Source organism: Nuphar pumila, chromosome 3 (genome assembly GCF_984573655.1).
Source record: "Nuphar pumila chromosome 3, dmNupPumi1.hap1.1, whole genome shotgun sequence".
NCBI lineage: Eukaryota > Viridiplantae > Streptophyta > Magnoliopsida > Nymphaeales > Nymphaeaceae > Nuphar > Nuphar pumila.
The window spans coordinates 3,027,998-3,052,596 of NC_143251.1; the positions used below are offsets into that span (position 1 = coordinate 3,027,998).

General features: G+C 37.4%; 1 protein-coding gene across 1 annotated transcript; it reads left to right on the top strand.

Annotated features, from left to right (window-relative positions):
• Positions 1-264: 264 nt before the first annotated feature.
• On the top strand, positions 265-24,268 carry LOC149841652 (tubby-like protein 4). The gene is made up of 10 exons (XM_089998493.1): positions 265-349; positions 19,072-19,516; positions 19,605-19,716; positions 19,806-19,982; positions 20,077-20,132; positions 20,209-20,308; positions 20,387-20,476; positions 22,671-22,763; positions 23,950-24,017; positions 24,137-24,268. The coding sequence occupies exons 1-10, from the start codon at positions 265-267 to the stop codon at positions 24,210-24,212; spliced, it is 1,302 nt and encodes a 433-aa protein (XP_089854619.1). The 3' UTR covers positions 24,213-24,268.
• Positions 24,269-24,599: the final 331 nt, after the last annotated feature.

Below are 24,599 nucleotides of genomic sequence, written 5' to 3' on the forward strand. Positions count from 1 at the left end.
AAGCAAGCTTCTCACCTATCTTAGAAGCTTATGGCAACTTTGATCAGTATTGGGTTATAGCCCATAGTGTATTACCAGACATGAAAAACAATAGCAGTAACAATAATTTCTCTTTTTATTGATTGATTGAAGCACAATCTTATAATAGTTAAGGTTGGTCAGCCGTCAAAGACATGAAATCCACACTGCTTTCATAGAAGAAAAAGATGGGAAAAATAAAAAATAAAAAGAAAAGAATGAGGAGTAATACCTCCAGTGGAGGAGATGGGGCCTGCGGTGATGGTGAAGCTGGAGGTGGTGATCAATGCTTTAGACCAGAAAAAAAATCATATGGTCAACAAGCAAGCAGGTGAGGACTACTCATGCTGTAGTCCTTCTATGATCGAATGAAATGTGCGGGACCCTTCCCTTTGACAACAAATAAATAGCAATAATTGTTGTGAAGAGAAAACAAAATTTTTAAGCAATATAGCATGATGGCCTAAGTCACATTTGTTGGTATTCTGACTTTTATTTCACCAAAGAAATTTTGCATAAAAGGACAGGTAATGAAGGAGCTTTCATTCCTTTGTTGAATTGCTTCTTGTTCATTTCAAAGAGGACAAAATACATCATCAGTCCTACCTTTCTTTGTCAATTAGGACTACTTTTTCCTCTTACCTTCTTTTTTTGGGTTTTGTTTTCTTATTATGATTGCGGACCAATAATTATTAGATTTTTTTTAAAGGCAAACTAGGGTTAGGCAGACCCCCACCAGTTACACAACATACCATTGGATTTTGAACTTGCAACGTCACCAACTGACAGCTCCTACCAAAACAAGCGGATTCCCAGTTGGTAACTTATTAGATTATGGTTGATTCATCAAAAGTAGCTCCTTTTTTAATTATTAGTTTTTGAATTTCTAACAAGATGGTGGATTCAAAGATTGAAAAGTGATGAAAGCATTTTGCCAAAAAGGCCACAAGCACTAACACCTCCCTTTTCCATGTCTGCTGAATTAAGAAAAATGGAGGAAATCATTGCCAGGTAAAGAAGAGTGAGGTCTCATGTCGCCACCCCCAACATGTCTGAAAATAAACATTTATCAAGTTTAATACCATCATATATCTTCACAAATTAAAATTTAACATTGTGATCTGATACAACGGTTGTCACCAACCATATGATACACACATACACACCAGGCAATATGTTTGCTACCTTTATGGGTAAGGGACCCCTTAACTTATGTAATCTTTGTATTAAGTTTAGTAGAACCGGCCTTTGAATAATGTTTTTTTTTATGTATATGTCAGATTTTACAAATTCTGAAAAATTAATGACCTACAATGTATTAATTTGCAAACCCCAAAAAAAATTTATGAAGAAATACTATAATTCAAGGGTCAATTTTTTACTATTTTGACTATACTAAACACATTCATGAGGTCAGATTTGGTCCAAAACAATCTCTACTTAAGAATTCCAACTAGAAAAATTCTTATTGACAAGGTAGCAAATACTCTCTCTCTCTCTCTCTCTCTCTCTCTCTCTCTCTATATATATATATATATATATATATATATATATATATATATATATATATATATATATATATATATATATATATATTTATTGGAGCTGCAAAGGGAAAAAAATTTGTTGATAAGATGTGTCCATTATGTTGCTTCAACATTATGATAGCGTGATTTAAGTGAAAAAAGGCAAAGAAGCAATCATTACTTTTCAAAGAAAACCTGATAATGCTTAAAAAAAGTTGACAGATGCATTAGGAGGTATGGGACAGGCAACTAGAATCATACTCTACTGGTCCTAAGGTACTGAGGTTTTGGGACGTTGATAACACTGCCCAGGGTTTCTAACAAATTGAATTTTTTATACGCTGAGCAAGACCAACATGATCTTTTCAATGTTTTTAAGTGTGCTAAAAAATTCTAAAAAGCTGCATTTAACTTTTAGGGCCTGTTTGGAATCGGTAGCTCGGATGGGCTTTTATGGAGTTTATGCATTTGAGGAAGTGACAGCTGCTTTGCCTGCTACTACTTTTAGGAGGTGGTGGTAGCTTCTCAATCCATCCTTTTATTGTAAATACAAAAGAGAAAGGCTTCACTTTCCTTCTCAAATGCATAAACACTGAGATTCCAAATGGGACCACAATGGAGGTTTGACCAAGATTTTGCCTCGGGAACACCAAATGCATAAATGTCCATCCCGGTGCCGAGATTTTAAACATGTGTTATTTTTCAAGCGATAGTTGTTGAGAATTTTTGCAATTATTTTAATATATAAGTTTGAAAGATTTACCTGCCCAATATGGATCTTCGCTAATAGACTTCGGATAACTATGCAATCTATGATTATTGTTATTATTTTGCAGAGTTGCCAATCGAAGAAGCAGGAGCGAGACACTTTCAAAATTTTAGAAAGCAGGAAGTGTGAGACGACTTAGAAGTGAAATAGGAATTGTCTCGAAAGCGAACCAGAAGCTTCTTAAGAAGAGAACCGGAAGCAAGGAAAAAGTGAAATAACAGAAAAAAGTAAGCAAAAAAAAAACACAAAAAAAAGAAAAAGTGAGTTCTCCTAAATGGAAAGCACACTTCCCAATATTTTTGGTGCTTCCCTACACATTTTTGAAGCACCACGTTTTAAGCTTTCCAGAAGCACACTTCTCAATATTGCATGGCACTTTCGGTAACTCTGCTATTTTGCAATCTGAACTTCTTTTCAAAAGCAATATTTAGGTTTGGATCTTGATAGGGGGTCCAGGAAAAACAAGCCACAAGTGAACCAAGTTCGGAATATCCGCTTAAAATATATTGGATCTTAAAACCTTTTCTAGATCCAAGGAGAAGATCTAAATGCAAACGTATCTGAATTGACTTACAAGATCCTGATCCACCTTATTTGGATCTCTAAATGAGTCAAGTCAACCCAGTTGGATTCATGTAAGAATTAGACCAATATCAGGGCTTAAACTGGACTTAGGAGGAATTTGAATTCATTTTCAAGACTCAAATAGATTCCACTAAGAAATGAATATTTTGGACTCATTTGCACACTCAAATGGATCATGCTAAATAAGAAATGTTGTGGATCTATTTGGAAAACCAAATGTATTTCATGAAAGAAAAAGACAATTTCGAATCCACTTGAAAACTCAAATGGATCTTGTTAAATAAGAAGTGTTGTGGATTCATTTGGAAACCCAAATGGATCCCACAAAATAAGAAGATAAATTGGATCCATTTGAAAACTCAAATGGATCCCACTAAGAGGGAAAGATTGGTGGACCCATTTGGAAAACCCAGTAGATCCTACTAAAGAAATAAAAGAATGGTTTTTTTCGGGCCCCAAACGGATTCCATGAATTTGGGTTTGTTTAGAGCCCAAATAAATTCAATTTTGGGTTTGTTTAGAGCCCAAATAAATTCAATTTATGTAAAGTAATATATATATATATATATATATATATATATATATATATATATATATATATATATATATATTGAATTTAAAGATACCCAAATAGAACTCACCAAACCAAAAACAAAAAACTATTTGGTTTGGGTACAAGTAAAACCCAAACCCAACCCATTCAATTCCATTTCAAACCATTTGAGAATAACATCATTCCTCTAAGTTTGATTTTTTTTTTGTTCCTCGGGCGCCACCACCACGCTACATATGGAGTGGTCTGGAGGCCGACACCACCACTCTGCTAGGGCACAATGGCATGAGCCACACTAGTTGTGGCTGACCATGGAGATCGCCACATTAGCAGTAGGGGTGGGGCGGGGGTCAATCCCCCGCCACCCGCAAAACGTGCGGGAGAGGGGCAGAGATCACCTCCTCCGCTACCTCCCTCATTTTTTTCCCTAGTTGCAACAAAGCGGGATGAGGTGAGAGACACATCCCCTGCCACCTCCCTCTTTTGTGGGGGCTACAGAGAGGGGCATGGGCCACTTCCTCCATCACATCCCTCTTTTATGGGCGACGCAAGGGTGGGGGTCACCTCCCCCTCCAACTGCGTGACACTCCTCCCTCCTATAAAAGGGAGAGCGGAGGACCTCCTTCTCTCTCAACTACAATCTGATATGGATCTTGGATAGAGATCCTAACAATAACTAAATATTGTTTGATCAGTAATCGAATTTGGATCATGAATAAAGATCCGAACTACAATCAGATATGTATCATGGATAAAGATTCGAACTACAACCAAATTTGAATGTTGAATAGGGATCCAAACTACAATCGAAAACCCAAAAGAGGAGAGAGGGATAGAGCAAAGCTCGTGTAAAAGGGAAAGAGAGCACTCGAGAGAGAGGGGGAGAGGAGAGAGCTGAGGATAAGAAGTGAAGAGGAGGGGCTGGGTTTATATAAGCCCCAACCTTAGCTCCCATTAAAAGGCCATTAAGTGGACCAAACAGTCTACCATAAATGGAAAAACGATTTAGGAGGTAAGGTCGAAAATCCTAGGCAAAAAAGTGTCTGATAAAATGATCTTGTTAGACCCTTAACCATCCTTAGACTGGTCAAAGCCAATGATCAATAGGTCCAGGGATAAGGACATTGAATCTTGGAATATGTTTGGGTCTTAATGGCCATGCACATCGGTTTATTGCTTGGTCAACGAACTTATATGGACTTGAGATCAAAACCATCCAAGTGCCAAAAAGGTCAAAGCTTAGCCAAGCTACATCGAGTCCAAGTTCGATCCTTAAACCCAAATATAATGTTTGCGATCTAAGATCCAAATGTCGATTTATAGGTTTGTTCAAGCCCAAAAACCTAATGCTCTTAAGGGCCATGCCCTCTAAAGTACCACCCCTCTATATAAGAATAACGAAAGTTCTTACAACTTTCAACATGGCACTAAACTTTTGTAAGAAACTCATAAATAACAACAACTACGCCTTCATCCCAAAACAATTGGGGTCGGCGATATGAACCAAAAAAGAAAATCATTCTGGGTCTTCCACATGAATCCTTCTCCTCCAATCATTTCTATCCAATGCCATGTCCTCGGTGAGGTTCAAAGCATTCATATCCTTTCCTATCATCTCCATCCAAGTCTTCTTAGGCCTACCCCAACCTCTTTTAACTAATATATTCTCCCATTTCTCCATCCTTCTTAGGCCTACACTAGAGAACGTCCCTAGGTACTCTATTGTCTGCCTTCTCCAAATCAATAAAAACCATATGCAAATCTTTGTTTCTCTCTCTATATCTCTCAATAAGTTGTCTAAGAAGATGTATAACTTCCATAGTTGATCTTCTAGGCATAAAACCAAATTGATTCTCCGATATCATGACAACCTTCCTCAACCTAGACTCAATCACCCTTTTCTCAAGTTTCATAGTATGACTCATGAGTTTTATACTACGATAGTTTGTGCAATCTTGTATATCACCCTTATTCTTATATAGAGGCACCAAAGTATTCTTCCTCCACTCATTAGACATCTTATTTGTCCGCCAAATCTTGTTAAAAAGATTTGTCAATCATTCTAAACCTTTCTCTCCTAAGCATTTTCAAGCCTCAATAGGTATACCATCTGGGCCAACTGTCATTCTTGATTTCATTTTCTTCAAAGCCTCTGCAATTTCTTTCTTTTGAATCTTGTGCATGAAGTCACGATTCATCTCATGAAAAGGAATGGAGAAGTCTCCAAGATCCTGAGCATGACTTCCATTAAATAGCTTATCAAAATAATCTTTTCATCTCTCCTTAATCTCCTCATCTTTGACTAAAACCCTTTGTGTTTCATCTTTGATACATCTAACCATACCCAGATCCCTCGATTTCCTATCTTTCATCTTTGCAAGCCTATAAATATCCTTCTCGCCCTCTTTGGTATCTAACTTGTCATAAACCTCCTTATATACCTTATCTCTCGCGTTTTGAACTACTTTTTTAGCTTCCTTCTTTGCTATCATATACTTTTCCAAATTATCATTATCACGACTCTTACTTAGATTTCTATAACACTCTCTTTTAACCTTAATAGCTAATTTGACATCCTCGTTCTACCATGATGTATCCTTACCTAGCGGTGCACCGCCTTTAGACTCACCCAATACCTCCTTAGCCACCTTTCTCATGCTACCCGCTATCTTATTCCACATTAATTCTGAATCATCCTCGATACACCAATCAACTTCCTTAACTACCTGCTCTACAAACTTTCCTTGTTTAGCTCCTTTTAGTGCCCACCACTTAATTCTAGGAACTATCCTATGTCTATCCCTTTTGCGGCATCTAAAGATCATATATATATATTAGAATATGTTAAATATAAATATGTGAACTAGAGTGTGAACTAAGCATTTTCAACATCTTTTTTGTGAATCTAAACTTCTAGATGCATTCGACGTGGTCCATTTGGTATGAATTGATTGTTGGGTCATGTCTTTTTTATGAAAATATGATCTTTAAATGCATGAATATTTATAAAAATTCTATGACCTTGATTTTTAAGTCTTAAAAGATCATTCGTATGCATTGTAATCAAATGATTTGAGTCTCTTTCTATAAAACCAAGCATCTAGATCACATCCATGCAGTAAAATTTAGGAAAAAAATAAAATAAAAAACTCATAAAAATCTTAGTTCATGCTCCAATTTACATATTCTAGTGGCCAATATATATATATATATATATATATATATATATATATATATATATATATATATATATATATATATATATGGTGCTACTGAAAGCACCAAATTATATAAAACTATTGACCTGAAAATCATGGATTTTAGATTTTTTTTTTATAAATTAAATCTTATGGATATGATCTACAAGGTTTGTTTAGTGGGAAATGAGTTTTCAATCATATGATTGCGACACATGATAAGATTTTTCAAGAGCTTAAAAAATGAACCATCTACAATGCACTAAAATTTCATGACTCAAAAAATCATATTTTGAATTGAAATAGCATGATCCAAGAATTGATCCTTAGCAAACAAACCTTCCTCAACAAGTCTATATAATAAGATTAGGTTGATATACCTTGAACTTATAATTTTCAGCTCAATAGTTTCATATAATTTGGTGCTTTCATAAGCAACATATATCTATATAGAGAGATGGTACACACTCTTTTGCGTATGGATTTAGCCACTAAATGTTTAATTTAACCATGTAGATTAGGGTTTCAAACAGGTTGAGTTTAGAAAGTCATTTTTGCAAATTTTGGCTATTCCAGACCAGAACTGACATGACTCCCCAATGTATTTTGAGATCCAAAACCCGACCCTTTTAGCATTCCTAATATAGATACGTTTAACATAGTTTGTTTGCTAGGTTAAGAGGTTTTATCATGTCTTATATGCCATAAGATTCAATTTCTATGGCAGTGAAAAATCAATAGCTCACATGCAAGACATGAAGAAAATAGTAATTTAGAAATGGTATAAAGCATCATGTTGTTTAAAACTTTAATCTGTCCCAGAGATATTTTAACACAAGGATGTTTGATACAGTGTCGACTTGCAAGTTCAAAAATATTTTAAAAAATGAGACTTGAGAACAAAAGTTTTTTCAATGTTTAATCAGTAAAAAACAATTTTGCAATATTTTAATATTTACAATATTTTATTGAAGAATTATTAAAATTAATCAAAATTATGAAAAAAAAATGGTCGTGTGAATCATTTTCAAACATGTAAATGTGTCATGTACATAGGTTCTTCAAGAGCTTCAAAAATTAATGGTCCATAATGTAACAAAATTTTATGATTTAAAAAACATATTTTTAAAACAAGATTCAAGATTAAATACTTAGCAAATTAATCATGTTGAATACGTCTATCGGTTACATTGAGTTGATAAAACTTGCACCTATCAATTCCATCTCTATAGTTTTGTACATTCATTAGCACAAAAAATAAACTATATATATGGGTTAATATTTGGTGGTATTGAAAGCACAAAACTATTGTTTTAGAAATCATAGGTTCAAGCTTTACCGACACAATTTCACTGCATAGATCATAGATGTGTTTAACATGATCTGTTTGGAAAGAATTAAACCTTGGATCATATTATTTCAATCTAAGAATATAGTTTTTTGAATCATGAAATTTTAGTGCATTGTTGAACGTTGATTTTTGAAACCCTTAAAATCCACGCTTACATGTCACAATCACATGATTCAAAACTCATTTCCTACTAAGCAAGCATTCTAGATCACATTCACAAGGTCTAATCTACAAAAAGAGACCATCTTATTTTTATATTCAAGCTGGGAGATAAAGGTTCCCCACGAGGCTGATCAATTATCCTCCAACCTGGAGGTTTGTCCTTGTACATTACAATGCCCTCATCTACAGAAGAGCAGTTCAAAAGAAAACATATCCTAAGATTTGGCAATTGGTGGCAAATCAAACATTTGGTCTGCAGTATGCATAGAATTCGGTTGAAATCTTTGTTGATGTCTCTTCCTCCCTCCCCCCTCCTTACTCTGCTAATCCAATCCCTTCGGTTGCATTTAATCTAAACCTGTTGGTGAATCCTTTACACCATTGTCTGAAGTTCTTCTAGAACTTGGTTTTTTGGGTTCATCTGCCCACCGCAAGAAAGTGGCCAGTGTTATTCCTCATAGCAAAGGCTATTCTGGCCTGGCCCTCCCTTTGATCTGTAGCTAGCTCTATGTCAGCAATGTTGTTTGGCCAGGGATCCCATTGACACAATATGATGCTAAATTTGTCCCAACATACTATCATCTCACGCTCTTTCTCCTTTCACGGTAGTTTCATGTAGTTCTCTTTATAGGAGACCCAAACTCTATGAAACTCTTGAAAAAAAGTTGAGACCAAAGAAACGAGGAAAATATTTATTGTATAACCATTTGATTCAATATTACAAAACTGGGTGCAACCAATATATATAGAGTACACACTTAGAGAGAAAAATGTTCCAATGACTCATCCTATAGGATGTCGATAATAAAAGAATAACTAGATTTGTGATAACATCGATCTTCTCATTTGATTGGTCCAAGTAAATCCTTATCTCAATTAACGTCTTTGACCAAACCCTTATCATGATTATCTCAATTATCTCAATTAACATCCTTCAAGCTTAACGCAGATAATATCGATAATCAATTATCCTTGATTATCGATCTCATGATCTTCTATATTTGATAATGTAGAAGATCATGTAAATCTCCTTTACTCTCCCTCAAGTTGAGTAATCATGGGTTGAGGATGATTAATGCCGAAGTCCATCAGCAGGTACTTAATTCATGGGAGTTCACAACATGCTAGGGTCATGGATCGGTATTCGGCTTTGGCTGACGACCGTGATACAATTAATTGCTTTTTAGCCTTTCAAGAAATCAAACTGTCTCCGATCATGGTGCGATAACCAAATGTAGGTTGGCGAGTCATTGGGCAGGATGCCCAGTTTGAATCACAATAACCAACCACTTGGATCTTGATTGTGGAAGACATTAGAATTCCTTGTCCTGAAAAACTTTAGATGTATCGAAGGACCCGGATGACAACATCCATATGAGGCTATAGCGGTTGACTATTGAACTGACTTAGAATATTTACCGCGAAGACGATATCGGGTCGGGTTATAGTAAGGTATAACAACCGACCCACCAAACGTCTATACGGGTCTGGATCTTCCAATAAAATGCCATTTTCATTACTGAGCTTGATGTGAGGTTCCATGGAAAATTAACTTAGCTTGGCTCCAAGAAAGCTCATGTCCTGCAGAATACCGAGAGCATATTTATGCTCAGATAAGCAAATACCATTTTTGAATCTTGCGACTTCAATGCCGAGGAAATATTTTAAATGTCCAAGGTCCTTCAATCAAAATTGCTGATTAATGTGAAATTTAAGTTGCTCGATGTATGTGATGTCACCTCCTACAATGATGATATCATCCACATAAACTAGAACAAAAATATATGCCCCATTAGTGGCCTTTAAAAAAAGAGAATGATCAGCTTTAGATTGGGCAAAGCCTTCTTGAAGCAGATAATATGAAATCTTGGCAAACCAGTTTCTAGAGGATTGTTTGAGTATGTATAATGATTTGTGCAACTTGCAAATCTTATGCTCTCCCTGAACTGAAAAACCTAGTGGCAAGTCTATATATACCTCTTCATTAAGGTCCTTATATAAAAAAGTATTGTTGACATCTATTTGATATAGATGCCAATTTTTTATCGCTGCAATAGTTATCAAGCATTTAATTGTTACCAACTTAGAGATAGGGGCAAAAGTCTCATTATAATCCAATCCTTTAATTTGGGTATAGCCCTTGGCTACTGGTCGTGCTTTATGTCTTTTAACGGAGTCACCGGAACGATATTTAATTTTGTATATCCACTTGCATTCAATTGGGTGTTTTTTCATAGGTAAATCTACAATCGACCAAGTATGATTCTCTTTCAATGCCCTAATCTTTGTAGTCATAGCATCACACCAATATAAAAACTTCATGGCATGAGAAAAGGTTTTGGGTTCTGAATCTTGAGAAATGACACTTAAGAAAGCATGATGTCCTTTAGAAAAGTGATCATATCTTATGACTTTGGACAACTCATGATTCGTGCTGTGAACCTCCTCTCCCGTGTCAGTCGATTGGAGTATAGGAGTAACTGTGTAACAACTGTAGTCTTTGAGATGCAGTGGTGGTTGACAGTTTCTTTCAGATCTTCGGAGATGAACTTGAGTGGGTTAAACAGTTTTAGGATTTGGATCAAGGTGAATGGGGTTAGGGATCTCATTAACTGGACTATCACTGGATTCTTGAATATCATAAGACTGGAGCTCAAAAATGGAAACGGGTAGGATATGCCTTTCCCCTTCCTTCAGAGTGTTGTGATCTTGAAAAGGAAAAATGTTTTCATAAAACTTTACATCCTGACTTATAAAAATCTTTTTTATTTCAAGATCATATACACAATATCCCACTTGGACATATCGGTATCCTATGAACACTCATTTGCGTGCACAATTATCAAACTTATGAGAGTAATGTATGTTATGAGCATAGCATGGACATCCGAAAACATGAAAGTAGTCATAAGTTGGGTTCTTCCCATGAACTAACTCATAAAGTGTTTTGCCCATTAATGGTTTGGAAGGAATGCGATTAATGATATATGCAGTCGTTAAAATGTATTTTTCCCAAAACTTAATGGGTAAAGAGACTTGAAATCTCAAGGCTCTTGCAACATTGAGCAGATCTCTGTGCTTATGCTCGACAAAGCCATTTTGTTGGGGGATCGCAACACAACTATGTTGGTGCTTAACACCCTTTTATCTTAAAAAAATTTGCATATCATTTGAAAAAAAAACTCAGTTCCATTGTTAGTTCTAAGACTCAAAATTTTGTTGTTGAATTGATTTTCAACAATAAAAAAAATAAATTTGATCTGAACTATGGCTTCTGACTTGTGCCGCATAAGGTGAACCCATATAGTTCTAAAATAATCATTCACTATGGTCAAAAAGTATTGTACTCCAGATAATGAGGTGGTTTGGTATCCTCCCCATATGTCACAATGGATTAGTTGAAAAGGTTTTGACGAGGAGACAGATCCACTAAGGAAGAGAAGACGTGTTTGGTTGACCATGTGATATATATCACAATGATCGTGAGGAACACAACCATGCAATTTATTATTATTTATAAGATTTTGTAATCTAGTATTTGAAAGATTCCCAAGTCTTAAGTGTCGAATGTTGGAATCAAAAGAAGAACTATTCAAGAAAAAATGATTACCAATCTCAAAAATATAAAGTCCATCACGTCGTTTACCCACTCCAATTTTCCTCTTCAAGAGATGGTCTTGAAAAACACAATGATCATGATAAAAAAAATGTCATATTTTAGATCTTGAATCAATGTACTAAAAAAAATAAGATTAAATTTGAATTCTGAAACAAAAAGGACATTTAAGATATTAAGTTTTGGTGTTAGTCGGATACTATCCATATGAGTTGCATGGGTAGAAGATCTATTTGGCAATCTAATAGGAGTGAAAATAGTGGACTTTGGAAACATTAAATTTGACAAGGAATTTGTAATATGGTTTGTCACACTCGTGTTTATGATCTGGTTTTCGGGCACTATGGAGCAAACAAAAGAAACATCGTGATTACATGTTAGGTTAACCGCAGGTGCTGGTTTGGGATTACCTAAATTTATCGCAGCTAATATTTGATCAAGTTGTTCCTAACTAAGTTGTTGGGGGCTTTGGGCATACATAAACTTGTTGCCTTCAAAAGTCACAGAACTTGCGTTGGCCTGACTCCATTGATGGGATTTAGTGGTGGCACCAGATCGATTCTGAAAACCATGAAGGTGAAAGCATTTGGCCTTTACATGGCTGAGTTTTTCGCTATCCATCATGTCGAGGCGTTGCTTGCTCGCTCTGATACCATGAAAGAAAGTTGAGACCAAAGAAATGAGAAAAATATTTATTGTATAACCTTTTGATTCAATATTAGAAAACTGGGTAATACCGGTATATATAGAGTACACACTTAGAAAGAGAAATGTTACAACGACTCATCCTATAGGATGTTGATAATCAAAGAATAACTGTATTTGTGATAACATCGATCTTCTCATTTGATCGGACCTGCATTGTGATAACATCAATCTTATCATTTGATCAGAAAAAGTAAATCCTTATCTCAATTAACGTCCTTAACCATATCAATCATTATCTCAATTAATATCTTTGACCTGACCCTTATCTTGCTTATCTCAATTAATGTCCTTCAAGCTTAACGCAGATAATATCGATAATCGGTTATCCTTGATTATCGATCTCATGATCTTCTACATTTGATAACGTAGAAGATCAAGTAAATCTCCTTTAGTTCTCTACAATGTTTTCATCTTCAAGGACAACGCTGTTTCTCATCTTCCATACATGCCACACCATTATTTGAAAAGTTGGTTTTCAGCAGGTTGACATCCATTTTTGTTTGAACTTGACCTTGAACCACCACTGCAGCATGTGGATCAGTGATGGGGCTCTTCGCTTAGATCTCCCAAATTTGCTTATGATATTATCCCATAACTTAGTTGTGAAAGAGTACTGAAGAACTATGTGGGTGTTGCTCTCCTCTTGGTTACCACATACATATCTGGTTCCACTTCAGGAGATGAAGCTTAGGCATGGGGCTGGTGCCCTACCATAAGAAATTGCTGAAAATTCACTCCAGACGGACGAGGGGCGTTTGAATGCCATCTGCCAATGAAGAGGGACGTTGGCCAACACATGTTTGATGAGACATATATACTCTTCCTGCTTAAGAGAGGTTTCTAGATTGCCACCCATCTAGCCTTTTGTTTACTTTGGTCGAGAGATTGGTGCACGATTCAACTTGGAGATTTTCTGCAAAGAGAGGAGACCGAGATATTTGAAGGAAAGATCACCAGGACTCCATGCCATAATAGCACGCAATTGTTCTCCCGTGGCCTGATCCACATTAAGATAGATGAATTGAGATTTGGTGGGGTTCACTTTCATGCCTGTAACCTGCTCAAATTCTGCTAGAATTCCCTAAAGTGGCTCACAGAGGATGTGTTAGCTTAAAAAAAAACAAAGCATCATCGGCAAACATGAGGGAAGTCATCGGATCCCGACATTGGGGAATAACTGGTCATTGAATGTTATTTGCATATATATCTGCTTGAACATGTCGATCCAAGCACTCTACACCACCAGTAAGAGGTACGGAGATAGCGGGTCGCCCTTACGAAGTCCTCTAGATATCTCTCGAGGAGCCGTTAATGAGAACAACAAAGCTTGCCGTTGTAACACAGGCTATAATCTTATGGATCCAGTCATTGTTAAATCCGAGATGGAGCAGCCCATTTTTAAGGAAATTTCAATCCACTCGATCATAGGCCTTGGTCATAAAGAGTTTCATACAAATTGCAAGAACTTCATAGTGCATAAGAGAGTCAATAGATTCATGGGCAAGTAAAATGCTCTCACGAATGGTTCTATCCTGGAGGAATGTCCCTTGGTTTTGGGATGTAATTCGTGTGAGGATGGGCCTCATTCGATTGACCATGACTTTTAGAAATGATTTTGTACAGGACATTGTAAAGTGCAATAAGTCTATATTCACTGAAAGAAGCTGCAATGGGGGATTTGGGAATGAGGACCAAATGGGTGCCATTGATTTCTCTAATGATTCGGCCTTTTATAAAGAAGTCCTGGATCGCTTTGGTAATGTTGCCCATAATGTCCCAAAAAACATGGTAAAAATAAGATAGGAACCCATCTGGGCCCGGTGCCTTGTCCTCTTTCATTTGAAAGATTACTTTTATCTCTTCTTTGATTACAGGTTGGCAAATTAAGATAATTTTCAGAAGAGCTAACCTTAGAACCACGGGCAATGCTAGTAATTCCAGATGACTGGTCCTTCTAGAGGATATTATGAAAAAAAGTTTTCCCAGCTCTTTGCATATCATCAAAAGAGTGAATGTTGTGGATCCTGCTTCTACTGCATGAACAATGTTGTGGATCCTTCTTCCTTTTATTAAGGAGTGAATATAGGTTGTGTTGGCATAGCCTTATCAGAGCCATGAGATCCTACACTTTTGCCGCCAGTAACTCTCCTCTTCTTTTAGAGCAATGGTCAGCTCTTGACGCAACTGCGGTTCCCTGACAAAGGCCTCAATGTTATCATTAGCCATGTTAACAATGTTAGTACCAATACTCTCCCTGATGGTTGCTACCTTTTCTACATCACCGAATCCATATGCAGAGCTGATTTTGAATATTATAAAGCTTGTGAAGTATGCGCTCCATGGGGCACCCCGATGCCAAACACGCCAGCACCTTTCGACAATAAGTTTGCACTAGGGGTGAAGCGACCACAGTTTAAAGAAATGGAATGGCTTCACGCCTGAGAGGTAAGAGTGGAGGAGAGTGTAAAATTAGAAGAGAAGAGTGATCCGACAGTAGTGCGGGAAACACTGCTAAGGATTGGTTGGATCTCCAAGAGTCAATCCATTGATGGTTAATGACACCCCAATCCAGTTTACAAAATTTCTGGTCTAGGCCTTTTCTGTGAATGTAAATCAGTTCAGTCGATCTGCAATTTCTGTTAAAACCTTCACAGGTAATGAATTCGTTGAATTGGGAGTAACATCTAAAAAGCGAAGGCCCACTGGTTTTGTCATGATGGCTCTGCATGGCATTGAAGTCACCCAATAACAAGGCAGGATGCTGCGAGTTTAATGTTTGCGAGAGGAGAGTTGGAAGCGCCGCACGCCTCAAATGCGGCTCAGTTGACATATACACTCCTTATACATCAAATGGCAGTATTTAAATTTAGATTCAAGAATGACCTGAATGTTGCAGGGGTTCCATAACTAGCATATACTAACCTCTGCTTTCTCATCTTATCTAAGCGAACCTTGTAGATCACATTCACCTTCTCTGTACTGATCACCAAAGTTCATCTTATCTAATTGACCCATTGGAGAATCAAGTTCCCTAACCTGCCCTTGGATGGATATCACTGTCTGCTTCAGCAATGGGGATCCCCCAGGGAAGAATCCCACATGTGAAACTTCAACTTAATTCCATTATCTCAGCTGCATCTTTTCTCATATGTAATGGATGAAGCATGATTAAACAGCATCACTTATATTATGACGTCCAACCATTTATTACTTTCTGCATATATTCTCAGACCACAACAATGTTCCTACTCATTGCACGTTGGTGTCAAGTCAGTAGTCATGGTTTCGAATTTGTTAACCAACTAAAGTGATCCTTCTGAAATTCCAAAGTGATAATCATTATTGTTAATGTTGCTCCATGTAAACTTTGAGGAAGAATTAATATGGAAAACTAAACATAAATGATGGTGCAGTGAGGACAGTTTAAACCAATGTTGTCAGTATCGTTTGGCCACCAATTCAGCTGTATTGACCGACCATACTCAACTGAATCTCTCTCTCTCTCTCTCTCTCTGTATCAGCCCAAAAATAATAAAAAAATTATCACGTGTTAATCATAATGTGACACGTGTTAAAACTGTTAAAATACTAAAAACTAATATTATTAAATTTTTAGTATTTTTTGTATTTATTAAAAAATAGCCTATTCAAGAGTGAAGCGTATTGATTTTCTGCCTATACGCACCGATACTGATAACATTGGTCTAGACCATAGTTAGGAGGAAGTGAAATGTATATCAGAGGTGATATATACATAAACGAAGCAAGTGCTAAAAAGTAGCAGGAAGCTTGTAGTAGGATTAGTTTTGGAAGCGATTGCGGAGACATGTGAGAAGCAAACAAGAAAAATGTGAAGAAAATGAGTGAGAAGAGAGGGGAAAACAAAAATGCCAAAAACAAGGAGAAAGTCAGGGAGAAGCCAATGGGAAACAAGTGGGAAGCAAAATAGATGCGAAAATGAAGCTATTTGAGAAGCAAGTGAGAAATGCACTTCTCACAAAAAGAAAGTGAGTTCCCTCATGCTTCCCGCGTTTCCCCTTTTGCTGGAAGCTTAGAAAGTGCGTGTTCTCCTTGGGGGAGGTGCTTGCTTCCAGTAACTATGGTCTAAACAACACCCTGATTTCATTTGTAATTGTTTTAGTACTTGTGTAATTGGTTAGCAAACATAAACAGTAGAGTTTTATTAAATTTCATTAGTATTTGAGCTCATTTTTTTTGCAATAAAGGTTCGCCTTTTTAATTAAAAACAACACCCTTCATTTGAATCTTTATCAATGTCTTGTGTAATTGAAATCACCCAAGTCTTTGCAAGCTTTGCACTGTGACTAGGGCTGGGAAAGGAGACGAGCAGCTCACCATTCGGCTCTGCTCAGAAATTGAGCTTGGCCAGCTGTGATATGAGCCAAGCATGAACATGACAAACTCGACTAAGCTTGTATTTTGGCTCATTTTACATATTAAACATTTATATATCATATATTATACACATAATATGCATATTATATATGTTTTATACATGTATTATATATTATAAAGTATTAAAACCATTTAAAAAATAAGTTTTTTTTTTAAAATGAACCAGCTTGGAAGAGGTGAAAGAGTAAGGCTTACATCTCTTAAAAAGGGCATCATATGGACGACATTTTGGGGGAAGGAAAGATGGAATAAAGGACCAGATGTATATGACCTTTCTTCAGTTAGAATCCAACTAGAATGGCTACAAAGACATAAATAGAATTATAGGCATGCTTGTCCATAGAAATTGACATCCACTAAAATTGATTTTGTCACATCAGGCTGTAATAAGATAAGATCATAAGAGCCCCATTTCTCACTTTATGATGTTGAACATTTTTAAAATCCCAGTCTTGACTATTATATTCGATGACCTAACATTGTGAATGATTTTGAGCCCTTTGTTTTCCCTTTGCAGATATCAAATAGCAGCAAACTTGCCTACCAAGCCCTGTTCATCAGGTAGGGGTAGGGATGTCAATGGGTTGGGTTTGACTCGAACCTGACCCGTACCAAACCCTATAGGGTCAGGGTTTGATGATAAATAAGAAGGTTCGATTAGAATCCGAGTCATATGGAGCCAAGTATGGTTTGTGAAATTTCACACCAGACTTGGGCCTGATAAGATCTGTAATTTTTCAATGTAAAAAAGATAATTTTTTATTTTATTTTATTGGGTATGGTCTTGGTCTGGTTCATGTAATCTTTATTGGATTCAGGCATGTTTTTTCTTATGGTGGATCATTAGTCCTAAGTCTGGACTGGGTACCATCATGTCAAATCAGGTCTGAGTTTGGTTCTACCTGGGTATGAACCAAACCCGATCCGTTGACACCCTTAGGTAGGGGTGACTAGTGAATCTCAGCAAACTGAAGGGACGTTATGAGTTGGAAAAAACATGGTGCAATCCATTGCCCCAAGCCCAAGTTGGGCTTACTTCCGGATGGGCAAGGGGGACCTGAGGTCTTTACACCAATGAACTGACGAATGAATTAGCGTGGATTTCCTAAGTTATAAAAAAAAAAAAACAGAACTTGAACTTAGGGATGCAAATGGGTCAGATTTGGAACAGCTAAATACATGAGGAACTCCGATTCCGTGGGATCTGGAACAGTCGAAAATTGCAAAACCTCCATCTTGGATTCGACCCATTTGCTTCCTGAACATGGCATCTGATCTTTTATCCTAGTTAGGGATGCAAATGGGTCGGACATGAGATGGACACAGGTCAGATAGAATCAGATGCAAGATAATCGGATTTGGACTCTGACGCATAGAGCTTATATGAGACTCGGATCCCATTATGGTATATACCCTGATACATCCAGGTTGTATTTTGTCAGGCTTTAAGTAGGCATTGGACTTGGATTCAGATTCGGATTTGGATGTAAAAATAGTACAACTGAATTAGTGTCTGATTAGCATTTGGATCTGGTGTTGCTTATCAAATCTAGCTAAATGGACTCAGTACCGAATCCGAACCATTTACATCCCAAAAGTTGGGTAATTTCCATCTAGGCGCCTAGGTGTTTTAATTTACAGAAAGCAGCCTAATATTTCAAAAAATTAGGATAGACAGCTAATGTTTCATGAAATACATCGATCAGTTTCCATCCGCTTAACACCAACTGACTTTTGACCATGAAATATTGGCGTTTATTATAAAAGTTTGAAATGTCAGCCGTTTAATAGTACATTCACTATAAACTAGGCGTCTATTTGTAAATTTTATGCTATAAAGGTCTCTTTCAATTTCGTTTTATTAATTTCAGAAAAGAAACCCATTGGTTGCCGCAGCAAGGAGGTAACTGGCCGTCCATCTCAAAGATGGGCGGTTCAAGGAAAGGGCTGGTGCTGTAGAAAAACAAAGAGAAATGTATCCATTGTCCCCCTCCATCTTGAACATCATTACATTCCAAAACTCAACAAAAAAGCTCCAAAGATGCTCAAATTTGAATTCTCCAACCTCTCTCTCTCTCTCTCTCTCTCTCTCTCTCTCCACCATCTGAACTCCCTCTCTCGCTAGTCACTTCTACCACTCTCACAATCTTTGGCATCTTCTTCCAAATAGGAATTATTCCCATGCCTGGTTCTACGAGACCTATCTTGGTACCTCGTCAATCTTCTTACGAGCCCGTGAGCTCCAGCCCTCCCAAGGAACGCAATGCCAAACACTGCACCAACTCTGCAACTCATGACCATGGTAAGGAGAACGCAGTTCCCTCTTTCAATTGCTCCAATACCAAACAAAACCCGCAAACAAACAAGACCATCTTCGAGAAAGACCGCAAAAAAGGGTCTAAAGATTGTGTGAGAGCCGACGTGGGTCGCGAAGTTGCCCGAAGAAGGGGATTGAAGCCGTCGTCACTTCAGATCTGCATGCAGATGAATGAGCATGATTTCTCGGCACCGTCGTTTTTGTTGGATCCTTTGGTACTTGAGGATTCGATGAATGTTTGGGATTACTCGGACTCAGAGGCCGCGCCTGCTTCTTCCTGGTCTACTCTTCCTAACAGGTGTGTTGTGGAATTCTGCAAGAATTTTAATGCTCAATCTTTTTCTCATATCTGAGTTTTTGCTGTTTATTTTCATTGGTTGTTTTAGGTCCTTGTTGTTCAGGCCGTTGCCACTTGATATTGGGCGCTGCACATGCACTATAGTGAGGGAATCATCATCGGGACTTGATGGGGCCTCTGTGTATTCTCTCTATACTAATGTCAGACACTTGGGATGTACCCTTCTTTATCTTCTTGTATTGGGTTTCTTTCCCTCTTACCTTTTCTTCATTTGATTGAATGTTGGTAGGAGGGACAAGGAAGACAGGACCGGAAACTTGCGGTTGCTTGTCACCGGAGGCGAGGCGGCCGCTCGGAGTTCGTCATAGCGCAGAACTCGAAAGGAATTTTGTGCAGCTCGGATGGGGGTTTCTTGGGGACAATGACTGCCAACCTCATGGGATCTAAGTATCACATATGGGACCAGGTTATCCATCCCCTGCAACCTTCTTTCCCTCAATTCTATTCCTTCCAGCGAAGATTCCATCCTTAGCCTTCTCAAGTTTCTAAAATTGTAACAGGGAACCCATTTGGATGCTCAGAAGATGCAAAAGAAGCGCCTTCTATCCGTTGTCTCGTAAGCGAACATTTTCAGAATCATGCACACGGTTTGCGGAGGTTACCTTTTTCTGAATTGTCCCTGTTTCACTCAGGTTTGTGCCTACTATTACCACCTTGACTGGAAGCTTCAGGAGCATGCGTGTCTGGATACCCAAAACCCAATCCATGCTGTTAAAGAGCACCACCACTCAGGTAAAAACTCTTCTGACTGTGTTGTTCATACTCTAACTCGCCTCAGGTAAGCATCCTTTTACTCACTTCTTCTCGCAGATTCATCACGTTGGTGGGTTGCCAAGAGATTGGGAGGAAAAGACGAGCAAAACCGATCAGCTGTTCTCCAGAGTTCCTTATTACAATCACGTATATGCCCTTTATCCGTCTTCCTATTTCGTTTCCTTGTCATTTGAACTAGTCTTTATTCAATAGTTATGCTGCATTACAAATTGACAATTACTAGAATATTATGTCATTTCATAAGGTAATCAAGTTATTATATTCTGCCATTGAGCTCTCACACACCCCACTCAAGGGCAATACCCAAATGGATTCTTAGTATTTATATTCGTGATTCAACTTTCACTATATGCCACAGATGATTTTTTCTTTCCTTTGTTTTTTCCGTAAATAAGATGCCTAATGAGTGGTGGAAGAGTACTTTGGTGCCTTTATATAAGAATAAGGGTGATATACAAGATTGCACAAACTATCGTGGTATAAAACTCATGAGTCATACTATGAAACTTTGGGAGAGGGTGATTGAGTCTAGGTTGAGGAAGGTTGTCATGATATCGGAGAATCAATTTGGTTTTATGCCTGGAAGATCAACTATGGAAGCTATACATCTTCTTAGACAACTTATTAAAAGATCTAGAGAGAGGAACAAAGATTTGCATATGGTTTTTATTGATTTAGAGAAGGCATACGATAGAGTACCTAGGGACGTTCTCTGGTGGACAATGATGAAGAAAAGTGTTTCTCTCAAGTACATTAGTATAATTAAAGATATGTATGAAGGAGTAGTAACCAATGTCCGCACTTGTGGAGGGGTGACAACCAATTTTCTGATAACGGTTGGGTTACATCAAGGATCTGCTTTAAGCCCTTTTCTATTTGCGATAGTGATGGATGAGCTTACGAGATCAATTCAAGAAAATGTACCGTGGTGTATGTTGTTTGCTGATGATATTGTTTTGATTGATGAGTCTAGAGCTGGGGTTAATGCTAAGTTAGAATTATGGAGACAGACATTGGAAGCTAGAGGTTTTAAGTTGAGTAAGAGTAAGACTGAATATATGGAATGTCGGTTTAGTAAGCAACGAAGTAGTGATGGGAGTGTAGTGAAGCTTGGTGAGCAAGAAATACCGGTGAATGATTATTTCAAATGTTTGGGATCCATCATTCAAAAGTATAGAGAAATTGATGGAGATGTAAATCATAGGATAAAGGTTGGGTGGATGAAATGGAAAAGTGCAACTGGAGTGGTGTGCGATCGTAGAATGCCATTGCGGTTGAAGGGAAAGTTTTATAGGACGACTATTAGGCCCGCTTTACTATATGGTACGGAATGTTGGGCTGCCAAGAGACACCATATTCAAAAAATGAGTGTAGCTGAGATGCGGATGCTTAGATGGATGTGTGGAAATACAATAAAAGATAAGATTCGGAACGAGGAGATACGTAAGAAGGTAGGTGTTGCACTCATTGAAAATAAGATGCGAGAGAATCGTTTACGGTGGTTTGGACATATTCGGCGAAGGCCTAATGATGCTCCAGTTAGAAGGTTGGAGAAATGGGAAAATATATTAGTTAAAAGAGGTCGGGGTAGGCCTAGGAAGACTTGGATGGAGATGATAGGAAAGGATATGAATGCTTTGAACCTCACCGAGGACATGGCATTGGATAGAAATGATTGGAGGAAAAGGATTCATGTGGAAGACCCAAAATGAATTTCTTTTTTTGGTTCATATCGCTGACCCCAATTGTTTTGGGATGAAGGCGTAGTTGTTGTTGTTGTTGTTGTTGTTGTTTTTGTTTTTTCCGTAAATGATCAATTTTAATTTGTCAACACTACTCCTGAATTATTTTTAGTATTTCCATTGATGATTCATGTTTGGGATATGCTACAAATGATTTCTCTAAATGACCAATCAAAACTTGTAGGTCTTGTGCCCATTTACTTTGTTGTGATATTATAATTTGCATGTTATTGTAATCTATCATTTAAATCAAGCTGTATTCTCAATTTGCTTCTGTGAGGTTACATCTATGCTCCACATGAAAGCCAATTTTACTAAAGGCTTCTATGGGTCAAGTATTATTCTTTCTGAAAGCCTAGGTTGTCTCATTGAAGAGTTCCAATTTCATATAAACTTGACTTGACAAGAAATTTAGGCTTTAGAATGCCAAATTTCATCAAGTCTTGTCGAACGAGTCATTGCAACTTATAATTTGTGATGAAGTTGACCCCGGTTATACGTATGGTAAATAAAATAAATTTCCATGGTAGAATTTGATAGCGCCCAAGTATTTACAGTATTTTCTTTTTTATTTTCAGTTTTCGAAGAGATATGAACTCGATTTCAGAGAGAGAGGAAGAGGTGGACTAAAAATACTCCCCTCTGTGAAGAATTTTCAATTAACAATGGAGGTAACTACATCCCTATTATCATGATTTTACATTAAATTTGTGGGATATAATTTGAAAACAGTGGCTAGGTTTGAAAATGTGATCTGCTTCATGTGTTTGAGAATATCGCTGGTGGCTTATTTGCTTAGGTTGTACAAAAAGATACTATGTTTTAACAAAAGATATGGTCTTCTAATTTGTTTTTACTTTGAATGCCTTCTTTATTTACTCGAACTGCAACAACGAGAAAAGCCTCAACAAAGGATGCTTATAAAAATGCAATCTATTAGAATTATTTGCTTAAAGAAAAATTTCTGTTAATGCTATCTGCCATCATAATATGATTTTTTTTAATGATTTTCTCATATATAGATTTTTGTCGGTCTCTTTTCTTATTATTTAAATGTTTTTTGACCTTCTTACTTTTAAGACAGTACATTAGCATGTACATTGGCTATGTGGTTGGATGAACTGGTAAGAGTCTCACTATCCTGACCAAGGGTTCTTGGGTTTGAGCAAATAATGTAAACTGGTTATGTTATGTGTATGGGCAAGGTAACATAAAAAAAAATGTGCATGGGCAAGGTCGTTTGTTATAATTGTGACGCCTACATTCTTGCTACACCAATATAACTACTGAAATATATAACTAATCTAAATTGCAATTCTGAAGAGGCAGGGATTCATCCACACCATGGCGTCCCCCCAATATATGTTTTCTTCCTTTCAAATTAACTGCATTTCTAAACTTATTCATGCTGAGACCCATTCTTTACTTTGGCTTCTTCTCCTCCTTCCTGATGTGAAATTGTTGTTATCATATGAGAGAAATAGGGGGGGGGGGTGGGGGGTGGGGGGAAGGCTTCATTGGACATCGACCACCCTAGTGCTTCCGTGTCTTCGCAGCATATGCATGGTTAGACTTTGAACCAGGTCAGGTTGCAACTGTTGGATTGCCAACCGACCCATATAATCTGTTGATTCAGAAACTGCTACTCAAATGAATTATTTTTGGAACAGAACTAGGCATTTGTTTCCACCTTCATTTAACAAACAATAGGATCTAGCTTTGTGAAACCTTTAATAAACTACTTGCTTTGATAATTCCCTTTAGAAGATGATGGTGGCTGCAGCCATAGTTATTCTGCAACTGCTCTGTTTTAAAAGGTACTCAACTTGAGTTCATTCACCATTATTTGTTGATCAGGAGCATGGAAAGCAGTGTATCCTGCTGCTTGGAAGAGCAGGGAAATCAAAGTATGTTATGGACTACAGGTAATGAACGAAACTCTGTGTACCATTGTTTGATGAGCTTGCCATTGATTGCACATATTGCTTTTCAACAACTTTGGAGAAGGTTTATATGTCTAAGTATTTGTGTTATGTTTCTGCAGGTTCCCCTTGACTGGTTATCAAGCATTTGCTATATGTTTAGCATCCATTGATTCCAAACTCTGCTGCTCTGTTTGATGTATACATGAATGAAAGCGTCTTGTATTCTAAATTTACCAAGCACGTTACATCTCACCAGTGAGCTAACATGATTTTGGGTTAGCAGAAAGTTCAAAAAATTAACCGACATGATTTAGCCATTTTTCAAGGCTGCAGTTTCAGCATTCTTAAGTGTTAATACCACCATGGGGGTCGCCTGTGTGGCCAGCAAGGTAGTTGTGAGGGTGCTGAGATGAAGGCACCGGATTAAACCCACTGGTGCATGGGTGTGTCCACCCGGGGTTTTCCTCACTTCGGTGAGGGTTACTCATCATCAAAAAGCATTCTTAAGTGTTAATTAAGAATGCAATTCCTTGCTTAGTTTGGAATTTGGTCTCAATGTGAAAAAAGGTTATTCTAAGGAAC